The sequence below is a fragment of the Globicephala melas genome, chromosome 3, assembly GCF_963455315.2.
Source record: "Globicephala melas chromosome 3, mGloMel1.2, whole genome shotgun sequence".
NCBI classification, from domain to species: domain Eukaryota; kingdom Metazoa; phylum Chordata; class Mammalia; order Artiodactyla; family Delphinidae; genus Globicephala; species Globicephala melas.
In genome coordinates this window covers 90,757,557-90,780,972 of record NC_083316.1, presented here as the reverse complement: position 1 = coordinate 90,780,972, position 23,416 = coordinate 90,757,557, and the positions used below count along the sequence as shown (strand labels likewise).

The 23,416-nt window shown below is 36.4% G+C and overlaps 1 protein-coding gene across 8 annotated transcripts in view; it reads right to left on the bottom strand.

Annotated features, from left to right (window-relative positions):
* Positions 1–23,416, bottom strand: part of CAMK4 (calcium/calmodulin dependent protein kinase IV) — a 243,687-nt gene that overhangs the window by 65,759 nt on the left and 154,512 nt on the right. For all 8 annotated transcript variants that reach the window (XR_009563442.1, XR_009563441.1, XM_060296093.1 and 5 more), the window contains one exon: positions 17,802–17,874. Coding sequence is in view for 6 of the 8 variants with exons in the window: in XM_060296093.1 (XP_060152076.1) it covers positions 17,802–17,874 (73 nt within the window). In the remaining 2 variants the exon portion in view is untranslated. The remainder of the gene's footprint in view (positions 1–17,801; positions 17,875–23,416) is intronic.

Here is a 23,416-nt window from a genome sequence, read left to right as displayed (position 1 = left end):
TCAAGATTCTTTCTTCTTTCAGTTTTCTAGCAGAGTAGAGCATAAGCATTTAGTTCCTTCACTAAATGGCCCATTATATATAAATAGAAGGTATGATCAATGTGAATCAGTGTTAACAAGGCTCTTCCTCAGTGAAATTCCACTAACAATAAGATGGCATTTCTGGAATTCTGCAGGATCAAGAGCCATTAAGACTTGAGTGTGGCTAAGCTTCTGTAACAATAATTTCACAGGCAAAAGTCAGGATGGTAATTTAAAAGTTAGATACTGGGATTCTAGATAGGTTCCAACATTCAACGGAACATTTCAAAGAATAAATCACACAGATAGTCAGAACCTATGGCACATTCAACATATTATTCATAGAAATCTAAGTATTTTAAGGTTAAATTTTGAGAAGTAGAATCCAAGAGTAGAATGCAAAGTGTATGTGTGAGAAATTATGTTTTTCAACATGGATTTTCCTCTATATCTATCATCATGTGAAGTGCTACAAAATTAGATATCTTTTCCAAAACACAGATAAATATGCTATGTATATTTATTTAGATTCTAAAAGACATTATATTCCATGAAATGTGCTCTCCTGTAGAGTTGGGTTAGCATTATCATTTTTGAAAGTAATGTGATTTAAGTGTCTTGAATTATTAAATGTGTTTGAAGTCCTATTATCTTTTAAAAATCAGATGATCTTGAAGTTATTTTTGTTTTACAATAAGTGCTACTGGCAAAGTTGCTTTTCATAAGTGTTTTATGGGCAAATAAATATCTATGAATCAATAAGAAAAAAATAAAAAGTAAAAATGAAGGATACGAGGCCAGTTCTAAAATATTCCCTGCACTCAAAATGCTGGTATCCTAAACAAGTTTTTGTAAATAACTGGATTCAAGTCAATGAATATATATTGTACCTGTTTGTGCCATGAATACAAAGGCATATGTGGGGTGTGGGGAAAGGTGGTAAAGGGCAGAGGAAAAGGATGACAGACACAGATAGATAAGTCATTATTCCTGCCTATTCCAGGAGACAGGACCATGTACAGCTAACCATAATACAGTGTGGTTAGTGCTGTATTACAGTGGTAGAAACGCCATGAGAGTGCAGGGAAGAAAGTAGATTTGTTAAAATTCTAAATTTACATCTCTCAGGAAGAGAAAAGCACAGAAAATTATCAAAAGCCTACAAGACTGCTTAACTTAATGGACTTCTGTACAGATTGAAACTTAAAAGACCCAGAATCCCAAAGGCCAATAAGGAAGACTTGCACAGATGCTTGGCAATGTGGTCAAGCCTAGACTGGGAGTTTTAACAGCTTTGGTTCCACTGTTTGAACAGCCTCTCAAAGCTTGTTTGTGCACAACTGTAAAATGGGGGAAATGCTATTGCTGCTTTCCGAATAGGAAAAGAGCTGTGAAAACTGACACGTACCTGCTTAAGTAATTGAACTTCAAGGATAAAGAAGGGATTCATAGACCTCTAAGCAGAAAAAAGCAGATCATCTCTAAGAAGGGAAGTATCAAGTTGATGTCAGATTTCTGCAAGACAGCTTTCAGTGCCAGGAGATTACAGACGAATGGGTACAGACTGCTGAGGTTAGGACCAAGTGTCCCACAAATGTTACAAAATGTCCTGCAAATTTAAAGTGACCATAAAAGTCATGAAAGAACTTGGGGAATATATTGTTGCTATACCCTTCTGGGAACAGAAAAAACAAACAAACTCAAAGCAAAACAAATAAACAAAAAACCCTCAGCTACTTGAATAAATCCAGCCAATTCAGAAATAAAGAGAAAAAACTGTGGTAAAGGGCTGGTAATGGGCATCAAGTCCATTTAAAGGTAGAACCCAAACAAGTAAGATGCAGATTATAAATGATGTAAACCTTACCGGTATAAAACAGAGATATGACAAGAGAGAATTTGAAGGTGGACGTCAATGGAAGGAAGTGAATGTATATTAATTTCCTTATTTTTCCCAATGGAGAGAAAATATATAGTGCCTAAGTTTAATAAAATACAAAATAGAGGTTGAACGATATTGTTTAAAGTTATAAAAGGAACCACCAGAGAACTAAAAATATAAATGCACACACAAGTTCACTAAAATAACAAACAATAATAATATTTCCATGTAAGAGCTATCAAACAAATGTGGATTAAACTAACAAAGACGGATCAATAGTAAGTGTGGGTTAAAGAGCTATTAAACTAAGAAAAGGACAAGAACAAAACAAAATGACCGCAAAAGTATTTTAAGAGTAATTACATGAGATTTTAAGTATATATAGAGAAAGAAAGAAAGAGAGGGAGAGAAAACATGATAGGACTTCCTAAGAAAGATATAAAAAATATAAAATCTTAGAACTGATGAAAAAAAACCTTACAAATTTGATCCCCTACGATAAAATTATGCAAGACAACATAAACAAAGCAAAACTAGGAGAAAACATTTACTCTACTATCCATCTGTCTATATGATATGGATTATACATAAAGATATATATAAGATTATACATATATGATCAAGATTAATATTTGAATATATAGAGAGCTCCTACATACCAAGAGAAAAACACATAAAAACACATATAAATCACCGAAAAACAGAGCAAAGAATAGAGAAAAGAATGTAATGATGAGGATTGGTCAGATGCACATGCTGTTAAAGAGGAAGATTCCAACTATTAGCAATATTGTAGATTGGTAAAGCCTTGAAATTTAGCCACATCCATGAAAGAATGTAAAATGAATATATTAATTGTCTAATAGAAGCCACTTCTTGGAATGTATCTTAAGGAAATATTTTCACTTGTGCATAATATGCCTCAAGGATATTTATTACTATATTATGTATAATTTTTAAAATTGGAAAAAAGTTTAATAACCATGTAGGAACTGGATAAATTACAGAGCTCACAGTATGAAAAACCACATAGCAACTAAAAGAATGAAAAAGATCCGTATGTATTAAAATATTGTAGACAGAATTATGGTCCCAAAGAAGACTCCATTCTCCAATTCTGGGACTGTGAACATGCCAGGTAACATGGCAAAGAGACTTTGCATATGTAGTTAGGATTACGAATTACTGTTGCCTTAAAATACAGAGATTATCCTGGATTATCCAGATGGGCCCAATGTAACTGTATGAGCCTTTAAAAGCAGAAGAGGAAGACAGAAGAGTCAGTGAAATAGATTCAAAGCATCAGAAGGATTTGATGTGCCATTGCAGGTGAGAAGATGGAGAAGGCCAAGTATCAAGGCAACTACAAGGAACTGAATTCCTCCAAGGAACTGAATTCCTCCAAGGAACTGAATGAGCTTGGAAGCGGATTTTTCTCCAGAGCCTCCAGAGAGAAGTGCAGCCCTCATGATGCCTTAATTTTGGAATTGTGAGAATCTAGTCATGCCATGCCTAACTTTTGACCTACAAAATTGTAAGATAATATATAGTGTTATTTTAAGTGTTCAAGTTTGTGGTAATTTGTGATGCAGCAATAGAAAACTAATACATAAATGGAAAAAATTTCCAAGGCATATTGTTAAGCAAAAAAATAAGTTAGAGAGAAACAAAAAAACAAATGTATGTAAGTATATTGCTTTTTTTTTTTTTGTGCCAAGATGCCACACATAGCCTCAGCCACATGCCATCATTCCTCCTTTTTGATCACTGATCTGTGTTTCAGCTTCTTTTCTAAGATATGGCAAATAGTTTTGAAAACCTCTGAAAATACTTGTTGTGGTTAATACTCTGAAGTAGCAGAATTGATTTCCTAACATATGAAAAAAAAAAAAAAACCTCCAGGAGAGAATAATAGAAGAGCATGAGAACACAAATTAAGTGCTACACATTAAAAAACAAACCAAAATACTTGTCAGTGAATGAGTCTTTGAAAGGCCTGAAAACCAATGACATTCAAGTTTATCCTTGAATGTTGAACTTTGGATTCCTAATTTACTTTCCCATAGAATCCACATTTCGAGTTGATTAGAGCGGATACATTATGTTAGAAAACGAATGCATCACACCTTGATTGGTAAGAGTAGGTTGGTCTGGGTGTAATAGGCAGAATTCTATGAATGATCCCTATGTGAACTTAGCTCTTATATTAAATGCTCTCCCTTCTGAGTGTGGGTGGAATCTACGAATAGATAAGGCAGCACTCCTAGGATTATATTAATTTACATGACAATAAGGAGGTTATTCAGACAGGTTTAATAAAATCAAATGTACCCTTGAAAAGCAGAGTTTTCTCTGGCTGGCAGCAGAAAAGGAAGTCAGGGATTTGAAACAATTTAGCTTTGAAGTTGGAGGGAGGCATATGCCAAGGAATGAGGCAGTCCTTAGGAGCTGAAAGCAGTCCCTGGCTGACAAGCAGTGAGGGAACGGGGATGTTGGTCACACAACCACATGGATGTGAATTTGGCAAAGGAGCTTGGAAGCTCAATGAGTTTGGAAGCAGATTCTTTCCTAGAATTTCCAGATAATTACCCGGGACAACTAACAGCTTAGTTTCCACTTTGTGAGACACTAAGCAGAGAACCCAGTAGAGCCCCCTGGACTTAGACCTACAGATCTGAGAGATAATTAGTTGTTCTGAGTTGCTAAATTTGTGGTAATTTGTTAGAAATAGAAAATGAATACACTGGGTATTTTGCAGTTAGCAAATGGTAAACTAAAGAACATAAACTCTTGGCACACACGTGCCATGTGCTCTCTTATTGAGTGTATAGTGTTAGGGTCTAAATATATGCTCAATAAATAGTTTTAGTTGTTTGGTTAGGTGGTGAGTAAATGCATGAATGAATAAATGAATGAATAAATGAATGAAGCAATAAACAATCTTTGGTCAGTCAAGTCATCCAACAAATATTTATGGAATGCCCAATATACACCATGAACCATTCTGAGTGCAGGACATAGTAGAAAGAGGTTCAAAACACCCGGTAATTTATATTCTAGTTTCAAACAAGAGCTCAAAATTCTCTGGACTAGAGCTTCTCATGTTGGTGAAACAGAAGGTCATTGGAATGCTGTGAATGAAGGCCCATGGAAAGAGGATCATGAGGTCAGCAGAAGGCCTTTCCAGGCAGGACTCTGAGGGCCGTGCATAGAGGGTGGCTGTGATGGGGAGACACTGGAGGGTTAAGGGGGGAAATGGTGTGATATGATGTATGATTTTATCTTGAAAATCAAGATGGATCCTAAACATCCAAAGAAAGTCTTTTAAGTAACACAAAATAAATCTGAAGAAAATTGATCACTACAGAGATGCCAATGCAATAATCTCCAACTTGCAGGTCTGCTGTATCAAAATTAGAGCTGAAAGTTATACAGTGCACCCCCCGCCTCTTATTTGCAGGGGATACATTCCAATATTCCCAGCAGATGCCTGAAACCGTAAATAGTACTGAACCCTATATATACTCTGCTTTTACTATACATACGTATTTATGATAAAATTTAATGTACAAATTAGGTAAAGTAAGAGATTAATAACAATACCTAACAATAAAATAGGATAATTATAACAATATACTGTAATAAAAGTTATGTGAACGTGGTGTCTATCTCTCTCTCATATCTTTTTTTTTTTTTTTTTGGTGTGTAGAAACTCTATTCTGTTTCTTTAATCACTTTACCTCTCTCAAAATATCTTGTTGTAAAAATTTAATGCCTTTTCCATCTTAAGCATTTATCATGCACTGCGGCCATAACTTCTGCAGTTTCAGGGATTACAGCAAAACTAGCATGGATTTCTTTTTCCTTCTTCACAATTTCATGCATAGAAGATTCATTCTTACCATAGATCTTAGTAGATCTTACTAACCTCAGCACATGATTTTTTTTCCTTTCTTATTAACCCAAGAACTTTGAACTTTTCACTTAAAGGAGGCACTTTTTGGCTCTCTTTGGCATATCCGAATTGCCAGTAACACTACTCTTGTGCTTTAAAGGGGGCCATCACTAAGTAAAATAAGGGTTACCTGAATACAAGCACACAATACTGTGACAGTCGATCTGATAACCTAGATGGCAACTAAATGACTAGTGGGATATGCTAGACAAAGGGATGATTCATATCAGGTGCGGGATGGAGCCAGACGGTGCAAGATTTCATCACGTTACTCAGAATGGCATGCAATTTAAAACTATAAATTGTTTATTCCTGGAATTTTCCACTTAATATTATTGGACCATGGTTGACTGCGGGTAACTGAAACTAAGGAAGGCAAAACCTCAGATAAGGGGGACTACTGTACTTTCCGTTCAACATATACTGCGACATAAAGAAAACAAAGGACAGTTAAATGTGAATCTTCCTTGTCTACATTCCAAATTATGTATATATACTATTCATTTTCTTGGTGGTCATCATTTGCCACTAAAATCATGCAACTTATACATATCTTTAAAAACACGTGGAACATTCTATTAATAAAATCTGAGTTTTGACTATTTTTATGTGTCCTGAGCACAGATAAGTATTGATAGTTATCTATTTAATCCACCAACTGTTTATAACATAATAGGGAGAGCCATGACATTCCAGCAAAATTTTATGGACTGATGAAATGTAGGGAACCATTTCCTCGAAAAAAATAAGCAGAGCAGGCTCTGTAAACTTTAAGCAAAATAAATAATTGGGAGGAAATACTGAGGTCAGAAATCACAGAAGATTAATATTAAATATATGGCATGTAAAATGCATTAGAATTATTTCACACTACTTTCATGAGCCAAAAATAAAGAGGATATTGCAAAGGGGCCTTAAATTACATTTATAAAAGGCAGAAAGATAAACTGGAACACTGGAATGAGAAAGGGTATTCTTGTCCTAGGTCAAGAGAACATTTTGAAACCTCTGGTGGTTACTGAAATTTTTCTTTAAAGTAGGCAAAAAAGTTAGTAAGAATTGTTAGTATGTCCAACACTGCATATATTGCAATGGTGGTTCCATTTCTTTAGATCTTTGGATGGTGATGATTCTCTGGAATTTACAAAATAAAGATAGGAAGGGAGAGAAGGAAGGAGGAAGGGAGAGAGGTTGAAAGTAAGAGAGAGGGAGAGAGAGAGACAGAGAGACAGAGACAAAGAGACAGAGAGAGAAGGTGAGAATAGACACATTAAGGGGACAGTTGCGCTTAGATGCATTGGAAACTGTGTGAAAGAATTTTTTCTTTTTTGTAGTTGCAATGTATTGGCCTCCTATGGCATTCAGTGTACTGTATTGAGGTTAGTGGTATGGACTGAATGTTTATGTCCCCCCAGAATCATATGTTGAAGCCCTAATCCCCAGTGTGATGGTATTTGGAGGTGAAACCTTTTGAAGTAAGTAGATTTAGATGAAGTTTTGAGGGTGGAGACCTCGTGATGGGATTAGTGCCCTTATAAGAAGATGAAGAGACCAGAGCTTGCTCTCTCTCCCTTGTGAGGACACAGCAAGAAGACTGTAGTCTAAAACCTAGGATAGAGCCCTCACTAAGAATCTGACCATGCTGGCATTCTGTTCTGGGACTTTTAACTTCTGGAACTGTGGGAAACAAATGTTTTTTCTTTAAGCCACCCAATCTGTGGTATTCTGTTATAGCAGCCTGAACAGGTTAATATAGCCAGTGATGCTAAACACCTACAAAGAACTGCCCTGCCCAAATGAAACTAGTGTTCCTGTTGTTTCCATTGAGAAACTCTGAATCTTACCCAAAGTGAGTAAGCTGGATTTTTTGTGAGCACTCCTTATTCAGGAGCTACACACTTGAGATGGGACCAAAGACAGTGACTAAAACAAGAAAACCAAGTTAACCTTCTGTTTCCATGACTGGTGTAATCTACAGCTATGACCTAGGCCTCTACCTGTATGTTAATTTGACGTCTTCACTGAGTTCTATATTTCTCATTTATGAGGCAGGCAAAATACTTTGTAAAACTTTTGCAGAATTTGTTCTTGAATTATTTAATAATATTAAAATCAAAAGTCCATGTTCAAGGAATGAAGTTAACAGAGTATTATTATAATGTTGCCTGAAAGCTCTTCTTCTGACCCAGAAATAAAAAAATATTTACCTGACTCTTTCAGAGGATTCATTTTTCCACACTACTTCTGAATTAACCATTCCCAAAATAAAAATTCATTTTTTATGTGTTAAAGACATCATAAGTAGAAGATTCACATTCATCCTTATAATACAAAATAGGACTTCATTTCCTCAAGGCAGAGAGTACTTCAGTTATGGGGCAGACAACTGTTACCCAACAGCAAGGATATAAATTTCATGGTCCCATCCCCATGCTCCAATAAATAATCAATGAAAAAACAACATAGAAATAGTTAGCTAGAATCTAACCTTAGTTACTCCACCATCCTTGGAGAGAAGCACACATACAAAGAAAGGATCATTGTTCACCTTCAAGCCACAATACTTTGATATTTCCCACATGATAATTCTTTCCTAAAAGGGGATCATTTTCAAAGGAATCTTTTTAGCTTGAGTCATTCCCTTGCAGTCCATAGGTAGAGATTGTCACACATAAACTATATTGACGTAAAGAAGAGACTGTCCTCCTAGAGCGCCCATTGTGGGTGGTAGAATTCTTTGCTCAGCTTTTTCTGAATTTTAGCTTTTCAGAGCATTCAGGGTTAGAGGAACAGAATACATAGATGTGAAATACTGTATCACAGGAACAGAAAATAGGCCAAATTGCCAATTAGAGTAAGGTTTGTTTAAAATAGAAAAGGTATCATGATAATATGATAATATCCTTCCTCTCATGGTTGATACACACCTGCTTGGAATAAGCATTTTTAAATGTAATTAAAACTTATTACTTTACTTAAAACCATATTCCCTTATAGCTTGAATTCCCATCTTTTTTCTTTTTCTTTATTCACATTAAGTCTTTGTAGGTCATCTATAGAAACAGAAAAAATGTGTGCCTTTCCTGACCTCATAAGGAAACTGCGGGTAGATCTCTTACTACATTTTGTTTCCTTTTTTGTGACTTTTTTTTTTTTTTTAATACTGCCGCTGCTAACTAGAAAAAATTTTCCTACCCTTACTTGAGGTCATCCAATTCTCCTGCTCCAAAGTCAAGGATTCTGTGAATCTCATTCCTTTAGCAACTGAAGCCTGACAGAACAGCTGTGAATGAACCTCTAAAGACTGTAATGCAAGGACATCAAGTAAGAATCAGGTCATATCTACACAGTAACCTCATGTGCATGACATTTCAATGGGCTTTTGGAATAGTGAAGATATTCACCTCAATCCCAAGGTGTTTCCTTCAAAGAAAGATAAACTTAGATGTTATTTTTTACCCTCTTTTTCTTGTTAAATCTTTCCAGGCAGGGACTGTGTCTCATGTTTACTTTCTGTAGCTCTCAGGACCTACAGTGCATGTTGTGTGTAGGGAATATGGTCATCCTGGGCTAGAGGCTTTGGTTGGTCTCTTAAAATGTTTGTTATTTTTTGCTGTTGTTTTTTTCATCATTTGTTCTCAGCTAGAGGAGAGGCAAAAGAGAGTATAAAAGGAAAAAAAAATGTAGGTGAAGGAAATAGGAATTGAAGAAAAAGTTCATTAGAGGAACTGTGTAACTGTATGGAAGAGAATGGAGTAAAGCCTCAGAGAGCAAGTGGGCAGAGAAGTGAGGAGAAGAGACTGCACTGTAATGTTAATAAAGGTGAGGAAGTTTGATGAGAATTTCTTATCAATCCTCTAAGTCCTCTTCTATGCATGTTCCCCACTCTAGTTTATTTCTCATAATCTCTAAGTCTTCACATATGTAACATTCATAAATATTGGCAGTGAAGACCCAAGGGGAATCCTGGGCTTAGCTGTTAGCATATTTCATTCATAGAATCACAAACCATGTCCTTTTAGATGCTCTTCATCTCTTGACTGGACATTTTCATAACCTCTTAACTGGCTGCCCTGCTTTTGGACTTCATGCTCCCATGAAGGATGATGGTCCTGCAGCAGAAGTCTTTCACAGTCTCCTCACCTACAGAAACATGGGAACTTCTTTCACGTAAGCCTCTCTGGACAAGATCCATACCTCTCGCTCAAACCCCAGTTCTCACCAAGTGTACTTTACTTTCTAGCAATATCCAAAGACCAGAAGTTCATGCCTTTGCATCTTTGGTCTATTATGTTCTATAAAAATTTGTGGGAGAAAAGGAGTATTCCTGGTATTCCCTTTTTTTCATACTGGCTGACTACTAAACAGCAATTTTTCTTTTAAAACCCAACACAGACATAACATCCTCTGGCAAGATTTTTCTGACTCAGTTTCATTCTAGATGTTTTGAATAGGTTTCACCCTCCCTGATGTCTTTGAAGTTGCAAAACGCATCAATTGGTGCACATATGTCATCTTACAGCTGTGTGCTTATGTGTCTATCTGCTCTATAAACTAATGAACTTCTTAATCTCTGTATCCAAGATTTTGGCACATACCAGAGAATCAGCTAATGGTTGAACTGAATTACCGACATCATTTACAGAAAGAACAAGTCATTTAGAATGTAACAATTAACATGATATTTTGTATATAGTACTTGGAAAATTCCTAGATATTTACTCTAGAATTTATTGTGATTCCCTGGACTCAAAAGAGAGAAGGCCACTTAGAATTTGATAAACTTTTGATATCATTGTCAATAATGATGTACAGAAACATTTAATGAGAAAGGAACCTCCTTCCCAGGCATTATTTTTAGATCTCCAGGTTCCTAATATTGAGATATAATTTTCAGAATGTAGATTTTTTTTTGCTCCAAATTTTTTTGATAAAATATCTATGCTATGCCTAAGCCACTGATCTATTTTATTCTATGTTTATAAATAAAAAAATTAGAACATTAACAGAACTATTTGTTATTTCTTCTCTGGTGAATGTAATCTCTCAATTCTTAGTAAGAATATATAACCACTTTTACTTTTTACTGGTAAAATTATCATTATAGTGTTTTAATGCCTGAGCCTTGCATTAAAATCCACCCTCCAGAGATCAACGTTCAAATGGAAGTAACAAGAGACAAAATCTCCCCAGAAAAAAATGTAAATACCACAGGAACCGACAAACTTAAACAACAACCCCCCCCCATTTTCTTTCTTAGTCTCTCATTGCTTAATTAAGTCCTCAGAAGAATCTTTCTATTGACAATAAGTGGACCCAAGCGAGAAAAATATTCACAAAAACAAAGAACAAGTGTCAGAAGCAAGCTTATTGTTAATGACCTTAAACCTCAGTGTCCCTTCAAATCATATTTAATCCTCATTTATCAGTATGTGGATGTGTGTTTTACGTTCAGTGAAATTCAGTTTTTAGAAATGTGAGGGACCAGAATCTTTTTATCTAGGAGTATGCCCTTCATGTTATGTTTAGATAGATGGAAAACTATACAATTTGCTCTGACCACAGAACCATTATTAGTATATACTCAAAAGTTTATTTAATAAGAAGTTCAGTATCTTTTTGCTTTAAGTAACAAGATATACAATTTAAAGTGGCAGAAATTTTGAGAAGCTCATTATCATCTATGAGATATCAAGCAGGAGAATTCCAATGATGTCTACTTTTTTCTCTGCCTTCTTCAACACTGTTATGTTTCTCTTCATAATTATAAGACAGCAAAAGCAGTTCCCAGCTTCATACACAGACTCCAATATGACAGTGAAAAAGAGAAAAGACCTTTCCTCCCCTGGTTCTCCTTTTATTAAAGAGAAACTTTTCTAATAACTCACAAGCAGACTGCCCATCAAAACTCATTGGTGAGGATCAGGTCATATGCCCTTGACTAGCTGCAAGGGAGGGTGGGAGAAGAAGTTTTAGCCTTTTCCATCTTTATAAAAGTAGATTGGTTCTGTCAACAGGAATAAGAGGTCAGGTGGAAGAAGGCTTAAACATGTCAAATAATGTAAAGCTGAATGACATATATACTGCCCATTAAACCTATAAATGTTATCAAGCATAGTACTTGGTAGTAAATATAGATAGTAATTTCTTTAAAATAAATTTATTTATTTTTGCCTGCGTTGGGTCTTCGTTGCTGCGCGCAGGCTTTCTCTAGTTGCGGCGAGCGGGGACTACTTTTCCACTGCGGTGCGCAGGCTTCTCATTGAGGTGGCTTCTCTTGTTGCGGAGCTCGGGCTCTAGGCGCGGGGACTTCAGTAGCTGTGGCAGACAGGCTCAGTAGTTGTGGCGCACGGGCTTAGTTGCTCCGCGGCATGTGGGATCTTCCCGGGCCAGGGCTCGAACCCGTGTCCCCTGCATTGGCAGGCGGATTCTTAACCACTGCGCCACCAGGGAAGTCCCTAGATGGTATTTTGTTTTTGTTTTTGCTTTTTTCTGGTACGTGGGCCTCTCACTGCTGTGGCCTCTCCTGTGGCGGAGCACAGGCTCCGGACGCGCAGGCTCAGCGGCCACGGCTCGCGGGCCCAGCCGCTCCGCGGCATTCGGGATTCTCCCGAACCAGGGCACGAACCCATGTCCCCTGCATCGGCAGGCGGACCCTCAACCACTGCGCCACCAGGGAAGCCCGATGGTAATTTTTTTAATGCTGCTGCACTTGTTTTGAATTCATTGACCTCTAGAACCATTTCACACACATTAGTAAAGACTATGAAGACTTTAAAGAATCTATGAATAGAAACAGAAATTTTGAGAATTGATTTTTGTTTTCAAATAACTTCCGGTACCATTTACTAAGCTATTGTCTCTCAACTTTATATCTGCCCTTCTATAGTCCACTTTGTGAAGTGGGGACTTGAGTTACAAGTGACACTTTTCCTCTGCTGGCTTCCTGTTTGGCTCTGCCATTAGAGGGCACTAGGAAGAGAGTGGAAGCCTTGAAGCGGATGAAGGGACTTGCTCCCTTTCTGAGTCTGTCTTTCTGCTTGTTCTTCCCATGTACCTTTGAAACACTTTTTAACCCCGCAGTGGCAGATCATTCCGATAGCAGTTGCTAATTCCAGTTTGTAGTTTTCCAGTGCTCACAGAACCAATCCCAGAGTCCCTCTTCAGTAACACCAGCACTAGCTGGCCAGAACATCGTTCTCAAAGGTCTGAGTGCCCGCTGCATGGGCAATGCCTCTGATGTCAGAAAAGAGACACCAGCCTAGCCAAGCAGTGAACTTTCACACAGGTCTATAGAGCACCTCCTTTAAACTTCTAAATTTTAATAATCTCAACTTCTTTACTTGGTTTCTCCAGTCCAAGAGGAGGCTGCTTCTCGAAGCTGCTCCCTCTGCAATACATTAGCTTAGTGTTCCCTTTTGCCTTTCCAGTTCTTCACTATCTAGTCATTAGTTCTTTATCGATTGATTCTCTAATAGGCTAAATTTGTTCTTTTTTTAGGGGAGATTACAGGTTTTAAAAAATTTACCAAAAGGAGCTTCAACTATTTCTGCATCCTTATAATCATGTCCATCTCCTGTTTTTCTTTGATGTTCAGATACCATATTTTTTTCCATAACCTTAAAGGGTGAGATGCTTTTGTCTGCAACTCTTCACGCCCATCACCATAATATTTAAAACGATTTGAACAAAAAAAATCTCTGTGTTGGGATAGCAAACATATTTAATATTTTTTCAACCATTTCCTTTTATTTTATTAAGTTCAGTGTATACTCCTATATTACAAGTTTCTCCAGGCTCCAAATTCATGGCTTTGAAATTAATACATTCCCAAGAGAACTGTGGTTAGCAAAAGAGGGGAGGCAGCATTAGGGGTGGAAAAAAGAGAAGGACAGTAATTTTTTTGAAAACAGAGGGACAGTAGGATAGCAATGATAACAAGGAAAGAACTAGAGGTGGTGGCAATAGTGAGCTGCCAGAGGAGATGAAACAGTCCCTGGTTATCTGTACAAGTAAATGGAAAAGGAGGGCTTTAAGGTTTGGCCTTGTGGTTTATGACACATGACACGAAGACCCTTCCTGAATGTCCAGACTGACTGGACCGTTTAACTTGGGACAACCTTGAATTCATTTCAGGAAGATAGACTACTCAAGAAGGCTTAAAGATCTGCACTTAAAGACTAACTGAATGAATTCAAACGCAAAGCGGGAAACATCTTTCATATTCATTTTAAAAGCTTTCAAAAATGCTATTTAAAGCTAAAATGCAGAATGAGTAAGATTACAGTCAGACAAATAGTGTGAAATATTTGGGGCAAGAATTGGGATGAAGTGAGGAGGAAGAGAAGGATTAAAAGATTTGTTGCCTAAGGGGTGTCATTATGCCTGTGACATATTTCCCAAGAAATTTTTAATCTTGAAGTTTTCTACTTCTGTGCTTTCAAAAACCAGCCTAGATACAGTCTTAAAAGTGTGTGATTCAGGGGAAATGTGAGATATATCACTGATTACTTTGAGTTCCCAACTGTCTTATTTTTATAGCTATCTATAGCCATGTAGCTGACAATAAACTATATAATAAATGTCAGCTACTTCTCACAAGTTTTAAATTGTTTGCTTTCTACCTGTGAAACACTGAGGGAAATTAATTTTTTTCTCTAAGTTTACCCTTAGGGGCAGCAATCAGAGAAACTCTGATTTTTATAAAACTTCTTTCAAAGAATGTTTGACTTGAATGCGGTAACCTGCTTCCTAAACTGGAGCTTTGTAGAGCTTTATGAGTAGGTAAAATAACACAGTTTTTGTTTTAAATTTAAGATTAGCAGTAGACTAACCAATCCACCTTTGCAGACAAACAGAGTTCTAGGAACTCTAGTCCCTGTGTTCTATGTGGAGCACCTCTATCTCCATCACTATTGGTGGCTCTTTTATCCCTCAATTGATGTAACTCCAACAGGGGGAAAATCCTGATGCTGAAAGCATCCATTTCTCATTCACTGAATGAGAATTCTCCCAGTCAGCCACCCGAGGTATCACTTAATTGAAGCATGCCCACTGTGATAAGCCTAAAGAGTCAAGAGCTGACCTAAATGGATGGAGGCAACCAGAAAAAGCATATTGAAGAAGGTAAGTTTTGAATGAAAGGAAAAGAATTAAATGATAGTAAGGGAGTAGAAAAGAATCTTATGAATGGAAGCAAATTACATAGTTTTGTTTCATATGAATTGAGTAGAAAAATGATTATAAGAATGTTTCAGTAAATGTGACATCATCTAGAAAGACAAAATATAGAATAGTGGTTATTTCTGACTATTTTGATAAATTTTCATTTATTTATTCGGCAAATATTTTTGAGCACCTACCATTGTCATTTGTCTTTTATTTTAGTACTCAGCTGTGGAGTGTATATGTATATATAGATTTATAAGATGTAATACATCTTTAAATGAATATTCTGAGTCTTAAGTTGCTTATCCTCTTTCCCTCTTTTTTGTAGATTGCTATGATTTCCATACCTTATCTCATTTAGTCTTTTCCACAACCCTGTTAGGTTGAATGTTATGCCTATTTTACATGCGGAAACTGAGGCTCAGAGGTATTTAGTGATAGACCCAAGCTCGCACATCTAGAAACGGAACCCAGCTCTGTTTGACTCCCAAAGTGCTCTTTTTTTTTTAAATTAATTAATTTATTTTTGGCTCTGTTGGGTCTTCCTTTCTGTGTGAGGGCTTTCTCTAGTTGTGGCGAGCTGGGGCCACTCTTCATCACGGTGCGCGGGCCTCTCTCTCGATGCGGAGCACAGGCTCCAGACGCGCAGGCTCAGTAGTTGTGGCTCACGGGCCCAGCTGCTCCGCGGCATGTGGGATCTTCCCAGACCAGGGCTCGAACCCATGTCCCCTGCATTGGCAGGCAGATTCTCAACCACTGCGCCATCAGGGAAGCCCCCAAAGTACTCTTAACTGCTATACCAGCTGCCTGCCTGATTTGAGGAAAGTGATAGTGGGCAACTGCCAGCAAGTTTACTTGAATAGATAATCTATGGAACACAGTAGTGAAAAAAGAAGATTTAAAATGAGTATTTAAGTAAGCCATAAAACTACCATTACTGAACTCAAAAGGGACAAAATGAAAACAGTGACTGCAAAGGAGGATTGATAGACATATACAGATGTATATTTAGAGATAGGAATTGGAAGCAACCAGAAGTGTTTTTTAAAGTCATGCTAGAAATAGTCATAGCATGACATAGGGAGCAGGACTATGTTCATGGATACTTGAAGAGAGATTCAACTGAAGTTGGGAAGGTGGATGTGAGGAGAGAAGGTGATGGAAAAGTTAAAAACGATCCCCAATTTGGCAAGCTTAGGAAGCCAAGATGGTAAATATATTGTATCTGATAAAAAATCTGGAATGGAGTGGTTATTTTAGGTGTGGTGAAAGATGAATTTGATATTCAAAATTCATATAATCAGGAACTGCATTGTGTATTTAAAGTAAAATTCCATGGCATCTTCTCCAGCTTTTATCCACCCCAAATTCAAACTTTTTTTTTTTTTTTGGCCTCTCACCGCTATGGCCTCTCCCGCTGTGGAGCACAGGCTCCAGATGCGCAGGCCCAGCGGCCACAGCTCACGGGCCTAGCCGCTCCGTGGCATGTGGGACCCTCCCAGACCGGGGCACGAACCCACGTCCCCTGCATCGGCAGGCGGACTCCAAACCACTGTGCCACCAGGGAAGCCCTTGTGCCACCAGGGAAGCCCTCAAACTTTTAATCCCCCATCACAGCAAAAAGATCAAAACGCTTTATAGGAAAAAATAATTTGGAAAGTCTGGGTTATAAAGCCATACGAACTTGGCATTGATATCTCAATAATGAATTTTGTTAGATCACAGATCTATTTCTAGCAGCCCTATGCAAAGATTGTGAAGACTGGATTTTTTTTTTTCCACCCACAATTGGTACATAAGCTTGTTAGGTATCAAGAGTCCTCCCTCCCTCCCTCCCTCCTTCCTTCCTTCCTTCCTCCTTCCCTCCTTCTTGTTTTGGTTGTAGGTAAAATTCACAGGACATGTACTTGTGTCACTGTGGCTCCTCAAGATATTGACTAATGATTTTAGTTATATAACTGACTCTGATTAATAGAATATATATTAATTCTGGGTATATTTTATAGATTTGTCTCTTTAACTGATCCTAATAAATATGTCCCTTTGGGCCCCATCCTGTTTATTCAGAGAATAATTTGTTCTGGATTTATAGTCAATAAATAAATCACCAAAGTGTCCCAGGACATACTAGACACCACTAATCTATAGGAAGATTTGCACCAGTCGAGTCTGTTTTATTCAGGCAAATATTTCCTTATTAATTCAATACAAACCAACTTCTCAAAATTATATATATATATTTTTTGGTAAATGTGTGTCCATGTTTCCATCATTAACTTACAAAACTTTATTCCAGTTTAAAATGTTAACATACTTCTCCCTTTAAAAAAAATAAAATTGTCAGAATTTTTCTCCTAATTTACTCATTTCTTCTCTTGAAAGAAAAATTAATAATCTCTATGCTCTAAGGTCTATATTTATCTCCTTGAACATTTTTCCACTTCCTTACCAAACAAGAAAAACAATAAAGAGATAAACTAAAGAAATGGAAAGAGAGAGAAAAGAACAACTATAGGCACCAAAGTCTGATCTGATTCATAATAATAGAACGGAAATGATTTTTACAAACTTATGGCATTACATATGAGGACTGCATCTTTCAGAGTTTGAGTTATCAATAGAAAATATAAATTTGTTCAACATTTTCTAGTAAATATTTCATACTGTTTTTCTGTAAATTTTACGGCTTGTCACAGATATACACTTCCTAAATGATGATTCTGTAAAAGGAAGACATTACCCAGAGTTACACTATTGCTGTCACTTCATACTTACAGCAACTGCCTCCAGGATTTGTTTGACAGCATCTGCAGCATCTCGTTCACTATAATATCCCTTTTCCACAATCCTAAAAAAAAAACCATGAAATCCTTCTCAGACACATGCATCCAGTTGAGTAGATGTTAAAAGAAGTTAAATTAACGTTAAAGAAGATTTATCTAAACAATTGCAGCAGGCTACCATGACACGAGGGGAAAGATTTCCATAAGTTGGCACTCTAGAAGTCTTTAGGTTTATTTTGCCTAGGCTTGAAGTTTCCATCCTATTGAGGACAAAAAATTCTTTTTAAACTTTGTATTGCAAATCATTTAAAACATATACCAAGTAGGCAATATACCATGAACCATCCCATTTAACTGTCACACTGCTTCAGCAATTATCAATTCATGGCCAATGTTGTTTTATCTATCTAATTAATTACTTCCCTTCCTCCTTTATTATTTTAAAGCAAATATCAGACATCATATAATTTCATTTATAGATATTTAAGGAGGTATCTCTAAAAATAAAGGACCTTTTAAAAATCATAACTACAATGCCGTTATGTCCATAAATTACAATTCCTTAACATTATCAAATATGCAGTGTTTCAACTTTCTAATTGTATTAAACATGTTAAAATTTGTTTGTTTGTTTTTTTGAATCAATATCCAAATAAGGTTCATGCAATTGATTGGTTGATATGTCTCTTATTCTCTTTTTACCTGTAGCTCCTCTCTCCCATTCCCTCACTCACTTTCTCTCATCTGCTTTTCTTTTCCAAATAAATGACTTGCTCTTTTTGTATAGATTTGGGCAAGAAATTATTCTTTGAAATTAAAGTCTTTCCTTTTTTAATTTCAAGAATTTTCCTGAGTTAGAATATTTCATATTTATTTTCTTCCATTGCTTTGGTTTTCTTCTTTGGGGTATGCAATTACACACATATAAGAGGTTTTCTACTTTATGGACCCAAATAAACAAAATAAGAAATGAAAGAAGAGAAATAACAACAAATACCACAGAGATACAAAAAAAAATCATAAGAGAATACCGTGAACATTTAAATGTCAACAAATTTGACAACCTAGAAGAGATAGAAAATTTTCTAGAAACATACAACTTGTCAAGACTAAATCAGGAAGAAACAGACAATCTGAACAGACTGATCAGTAATACTGAAATTGAATTTGTAATAAAAAAAAAAACAAACTCCTAGCAAACATAAGTCCAGGAGCAGACAGCTTCATAGGGAATTCTAGCAAACATATAAAAGAGAATTAATATCTATCCTTCTCAGACTATTCCAAAAAATTTAAGAGGAGGGAAAACTCCAAAATTTATTCTCTGAGGCCACCATTACCCTGATACTAAAACGCCAAAGACAATACAAAACAAAGAAAATTATGGGCCAATATCTCTGATGAATATAGATGCAAAAATCCTCAATGAAATATTAGCAAACCAAATTCAACAATATATAAAAAAGGATCATACACTATGATCAAGTGGGATTTATTCCAAGGATGCAAGGACAGTTCAATATTTGCATATCAATCAATGTGATGCACCACATTAACAAAAGGAAGGATAAAAATCACATGATCATCTCAATAGATGCAGAAAAAGCATTTGACAAAATTCAACATCCATTCATGATAAAAACTCTCATCAAACTGGGTATAGAAGGAACATATCTCACAATAATAAAGGCCACTTAAGACAAACCCATATAAAAAAAAAAAACAAACCCATAGCTAATAACATACTCAACAGTGAAAAGCTAAGAGCCTTTCCTCTAAAGTCAGGAACAAGACAAGGATGTCCATGCTCTCCACTTCTATTTAACACAGTATTGGAAGTCTTAGCCACAGAAATCCAACAAGAAAAAGAAGTAAAATCATCCAAATTGGGAGAGAAGAGGTAAAACTAACTATCTGCAGATGACATGATACTATAATATAGAAAATCCTAAAGTCTCTACAAAAAAACTATAAGAACTAATAAATGAATTCAGGCAAATTGCAAGATGCAAGATTAATATACAGAAATCTATTGCTTTTCAATACACTAATAATGAACTACCAGAAAGAGAAAGGAAGAAAATAATCCTGTTTAAAATTGTGTCAAAAAGAATAAAATGCCTAGGAATAAACTTAACCAAGGAAGTGAAAGACCTATACTTTGAAAACTATAAAACACTGATGAAGGAAATTGAAGGTGATACAAAGAAATGAAAAGATATCCCATGTTCTTGGATTGGAAGAATTAATATTGTTAAAATTTCCATACTACCCAAAGCAATCTACAGATTTAATGCAATCCCTATCAAACTACCCATGACATTTTCCACAGAACTAGAATAAATAATCCTAAAATTTCTATGGAACCATAAAAAACCCCAAGTTTTGAAAGCAATCTTGGGAAAAAAGAACAAAGCTGGAGGTATCACGGTCCCTGCCTTCAGACTATACTACAAAGCTACAGTAATCAAAACAGCATGGAACTGGTACAAAAACAGATACATAGATCAGTGGAACAGAATAGAGAGCTCAGAAATAAACCTACACACTTATAGTCAATTAATATATGACAAAAGAGGCAAGAGTATACAATGGAGAAAAGACAGTCCCTTCAATAAGTGGTACTGGGAAAACTGTACAGCTACTTGTATAAGAATGAGATTAGAACATTTCTTCATGCCATATACAAAAATAAACTCAAAATGGATTAAAGACGTAAATGTAAGACCTGAAACCATAAAACTCCTAGAAGAGATTGTAAGCAGAATACTCTTTGACATAAATTATAGCAATATTTTATCAGATCTGTCTCCTAAGCAAAAGAAGTAAAAGCAAAAGTAAGCAAATGGGACCTAATTAAATTTAAAAGTTTTTGCATTGCAAAGGAAACCACTGACAAAATGAAAAGACAATCTACTGAATGGGAGAAACTGTAAATGATATGAACAATAAGGAATTAATATCTAACATATATAAAGAGCTCATACAAGTCAATATCAGAAAAACAAACAAGCTGATTAAAAAATGGGCAGAAGACCAGAATAGACATTTACCCAAAGAAAACCTACAGATGGCCAACAGGCACATATAAAGATGCTTAACATCACTGATCATCAGAGAAATGCCAATCAGAATCATAGTGAAATATCACTTCACACCTTACAGAATGGTTATCATAAAAAAACCCACAAATAACAAATGTTGGCAAGGATGTGGGAAAAAGGGAACTCTTGTGCACTGTTGGTGGGAATGTAAATTGGTGCAACCATACTGGAAAACAGTAAAAAGGTTCTTCAAAAAACTGAAAATAGAACTACCATATGATCCAGCAATTTCACTCCTGGGTATATATCCAAAGAAAACGAAAACACTAATTCAAAAAGTTACATGCACCCCAATGTTCACAGCAGAATTATTTACAAGGGCCAAGATATGGAAGGAACCTAAGTGCCCATCAACAGATGAATGGATAAAGATGTGGTATATATACATAATGGAATATTACTAAGCCATTTTCATTCACAATTCGATTTTATCATCCATTCAAATAACTAAGCCAATCCAAATTTAAATGACAGACGCTTTAATTGGGCTTTAGTAGCTGAAACTGCTGAGACACTATACACTTCAAGCTTCTGATGACTTTTAAAACGCCTCCAGTGTACACATGTATATAGGATACTTTTATAACCTCCCTGATGAAAACCTAATATTGAAGTAGCAGCTGAACCCAGAGCCAGCACTTAGTGGTAGAGGCTGCAGGTCTCTCCTCTCCACCTTCGTTTGCACTTGGGAAGCACAGCAACATCTGGGTAGAGTTCTAGCTTTGACTTCTGTCTCCTCATCTCTTGGGGTCCATTCCTTAGCATGCTAACTTTTTTTTCTTGTTTTGTTTGTATCTTGTTTTTTTGTTTGTGTTGGGCTTTTGTTTTCCCTTTGTGTGTGTGTGGTTTGCAATGATGTTCTTGCCTAAACTTTGAATTGCACTTTTTAATAAATATTTGTAACAATTTTAAAAAAATGAATGAAATTCTGCCATTTGCAACAATGTGAATGGACCTAGAGAGAATTATGCTTTGTGAAATAAGTCAGACAGAGAAAGACAAATACTCTATGCTATCACTTATATGTGAAATCTAAAAAATAAAACAAACTAATATATATAACAAAACAGAAACAGATTCACAAAGAGAACAAACAAGTGGTTACCAGTGGGGAGAGGGGAGAAGGGAGGGGCACGATAAGGGTGAGGGATTAAGACACAAACTACTATGTATAAAACAGATAAGCAACAAGGATATATTGAACAGCACAGGTACATATAGCCATTATTTTGTAATAACTTTAAGTGGAGTATAATCTATAAAAATATTTAATCACTACGTTGTACACCTGAAACTAATACTGTAAAACAAGCATACTTTAATTAAAGTTTTTCTACTTTTGATTTACATTGTTCTTTTTACTATGATTTTCTTAATTTTAGTTTATTTTGCAATATTAAGTTATAATTTCATCTATTTTGTGGGCATGTCCTCCCGACATGCTTTCACTGCCTAAGGGGACCCTATTCTACTCCTTATTTTCTGTCCTCTTATAATCATTTTGGATTGTAATTAACTGAGCCACATCTCAGTTAAATTTGTTTTCTTAACCTTTTGACAGAGTGGTAGGTCAGGATATCTATTCTAGTTTCATGGCTCTCGACTTTCCGGTTACTTTCATGAAGCATTCAAAAATTGGAAACATACTTTCTGAGATCTCTTCTCTATCTGGAACATCATTCCCTTTCCTCTACCATCTCTACTCTGATTACTAAAGTCTCTTTCCAGAAGTTTCTCCTAAACACAGGTTTTTTTCCCCCCAAAGAGGCTTTAGATATTAATTTCATGAGTTCACAGGGCCTTGACTGCATTAGTCTCTTCAAACCTTACTGTGGGTGTAGCCCTCGCACTTCTCGAAAATTTGCATACCAAAAAGCCCTCAGCTGGGCTTCCCTGGTGGCGCAGTGGTTGAGAGTCCCCCTGCCGATGCAGGGGATACGTGTTCCTGCCCCGGTCCGGGAAGATCCCACATGCCGCGGAGCGGCTGGGACCGTGAGCCATGGACGCTGAGCCTGAGCGTCCGGAGCCTGTGCTCCGCAACGGGAGAGGCCACAACAGCGAGAGGCCGGCGTACCGCAAAAAAAAAAAAAAAAAAAAAAAAGAAAATCCCTCAGCTTTCTTCTTATACTGGCCCATCCTGCTCCCAAAGATTTGGAGATTTTAGAGATTTGAGTGTTCTCCTATTCTTAGTTCCATCACATGCTCTCTTGCTTCCTTTGCTTCTTCTAATGCTAATACCATGTGGCTCTTGCAAATTGTCATTAGTTTGTCCTCATTCACTCATATTTTAGCTTCATGGACATACCTTGTCATCTGGTTTTGCTATAGATACTGTCAGTGAGGTTTTGGTTTTTTAGTCCTAGTTTCTCTGTCTATTCTTATGGGGATATTTGGGAAGACTGAAAGACTACTTTGTTGTGGTTTCTGTCTTCCCAGAATTTCAAGAGAAAACATTTTTGATAGACTGTAGATCACCAACTTGCACAAGATGTTTTCAGCTGAC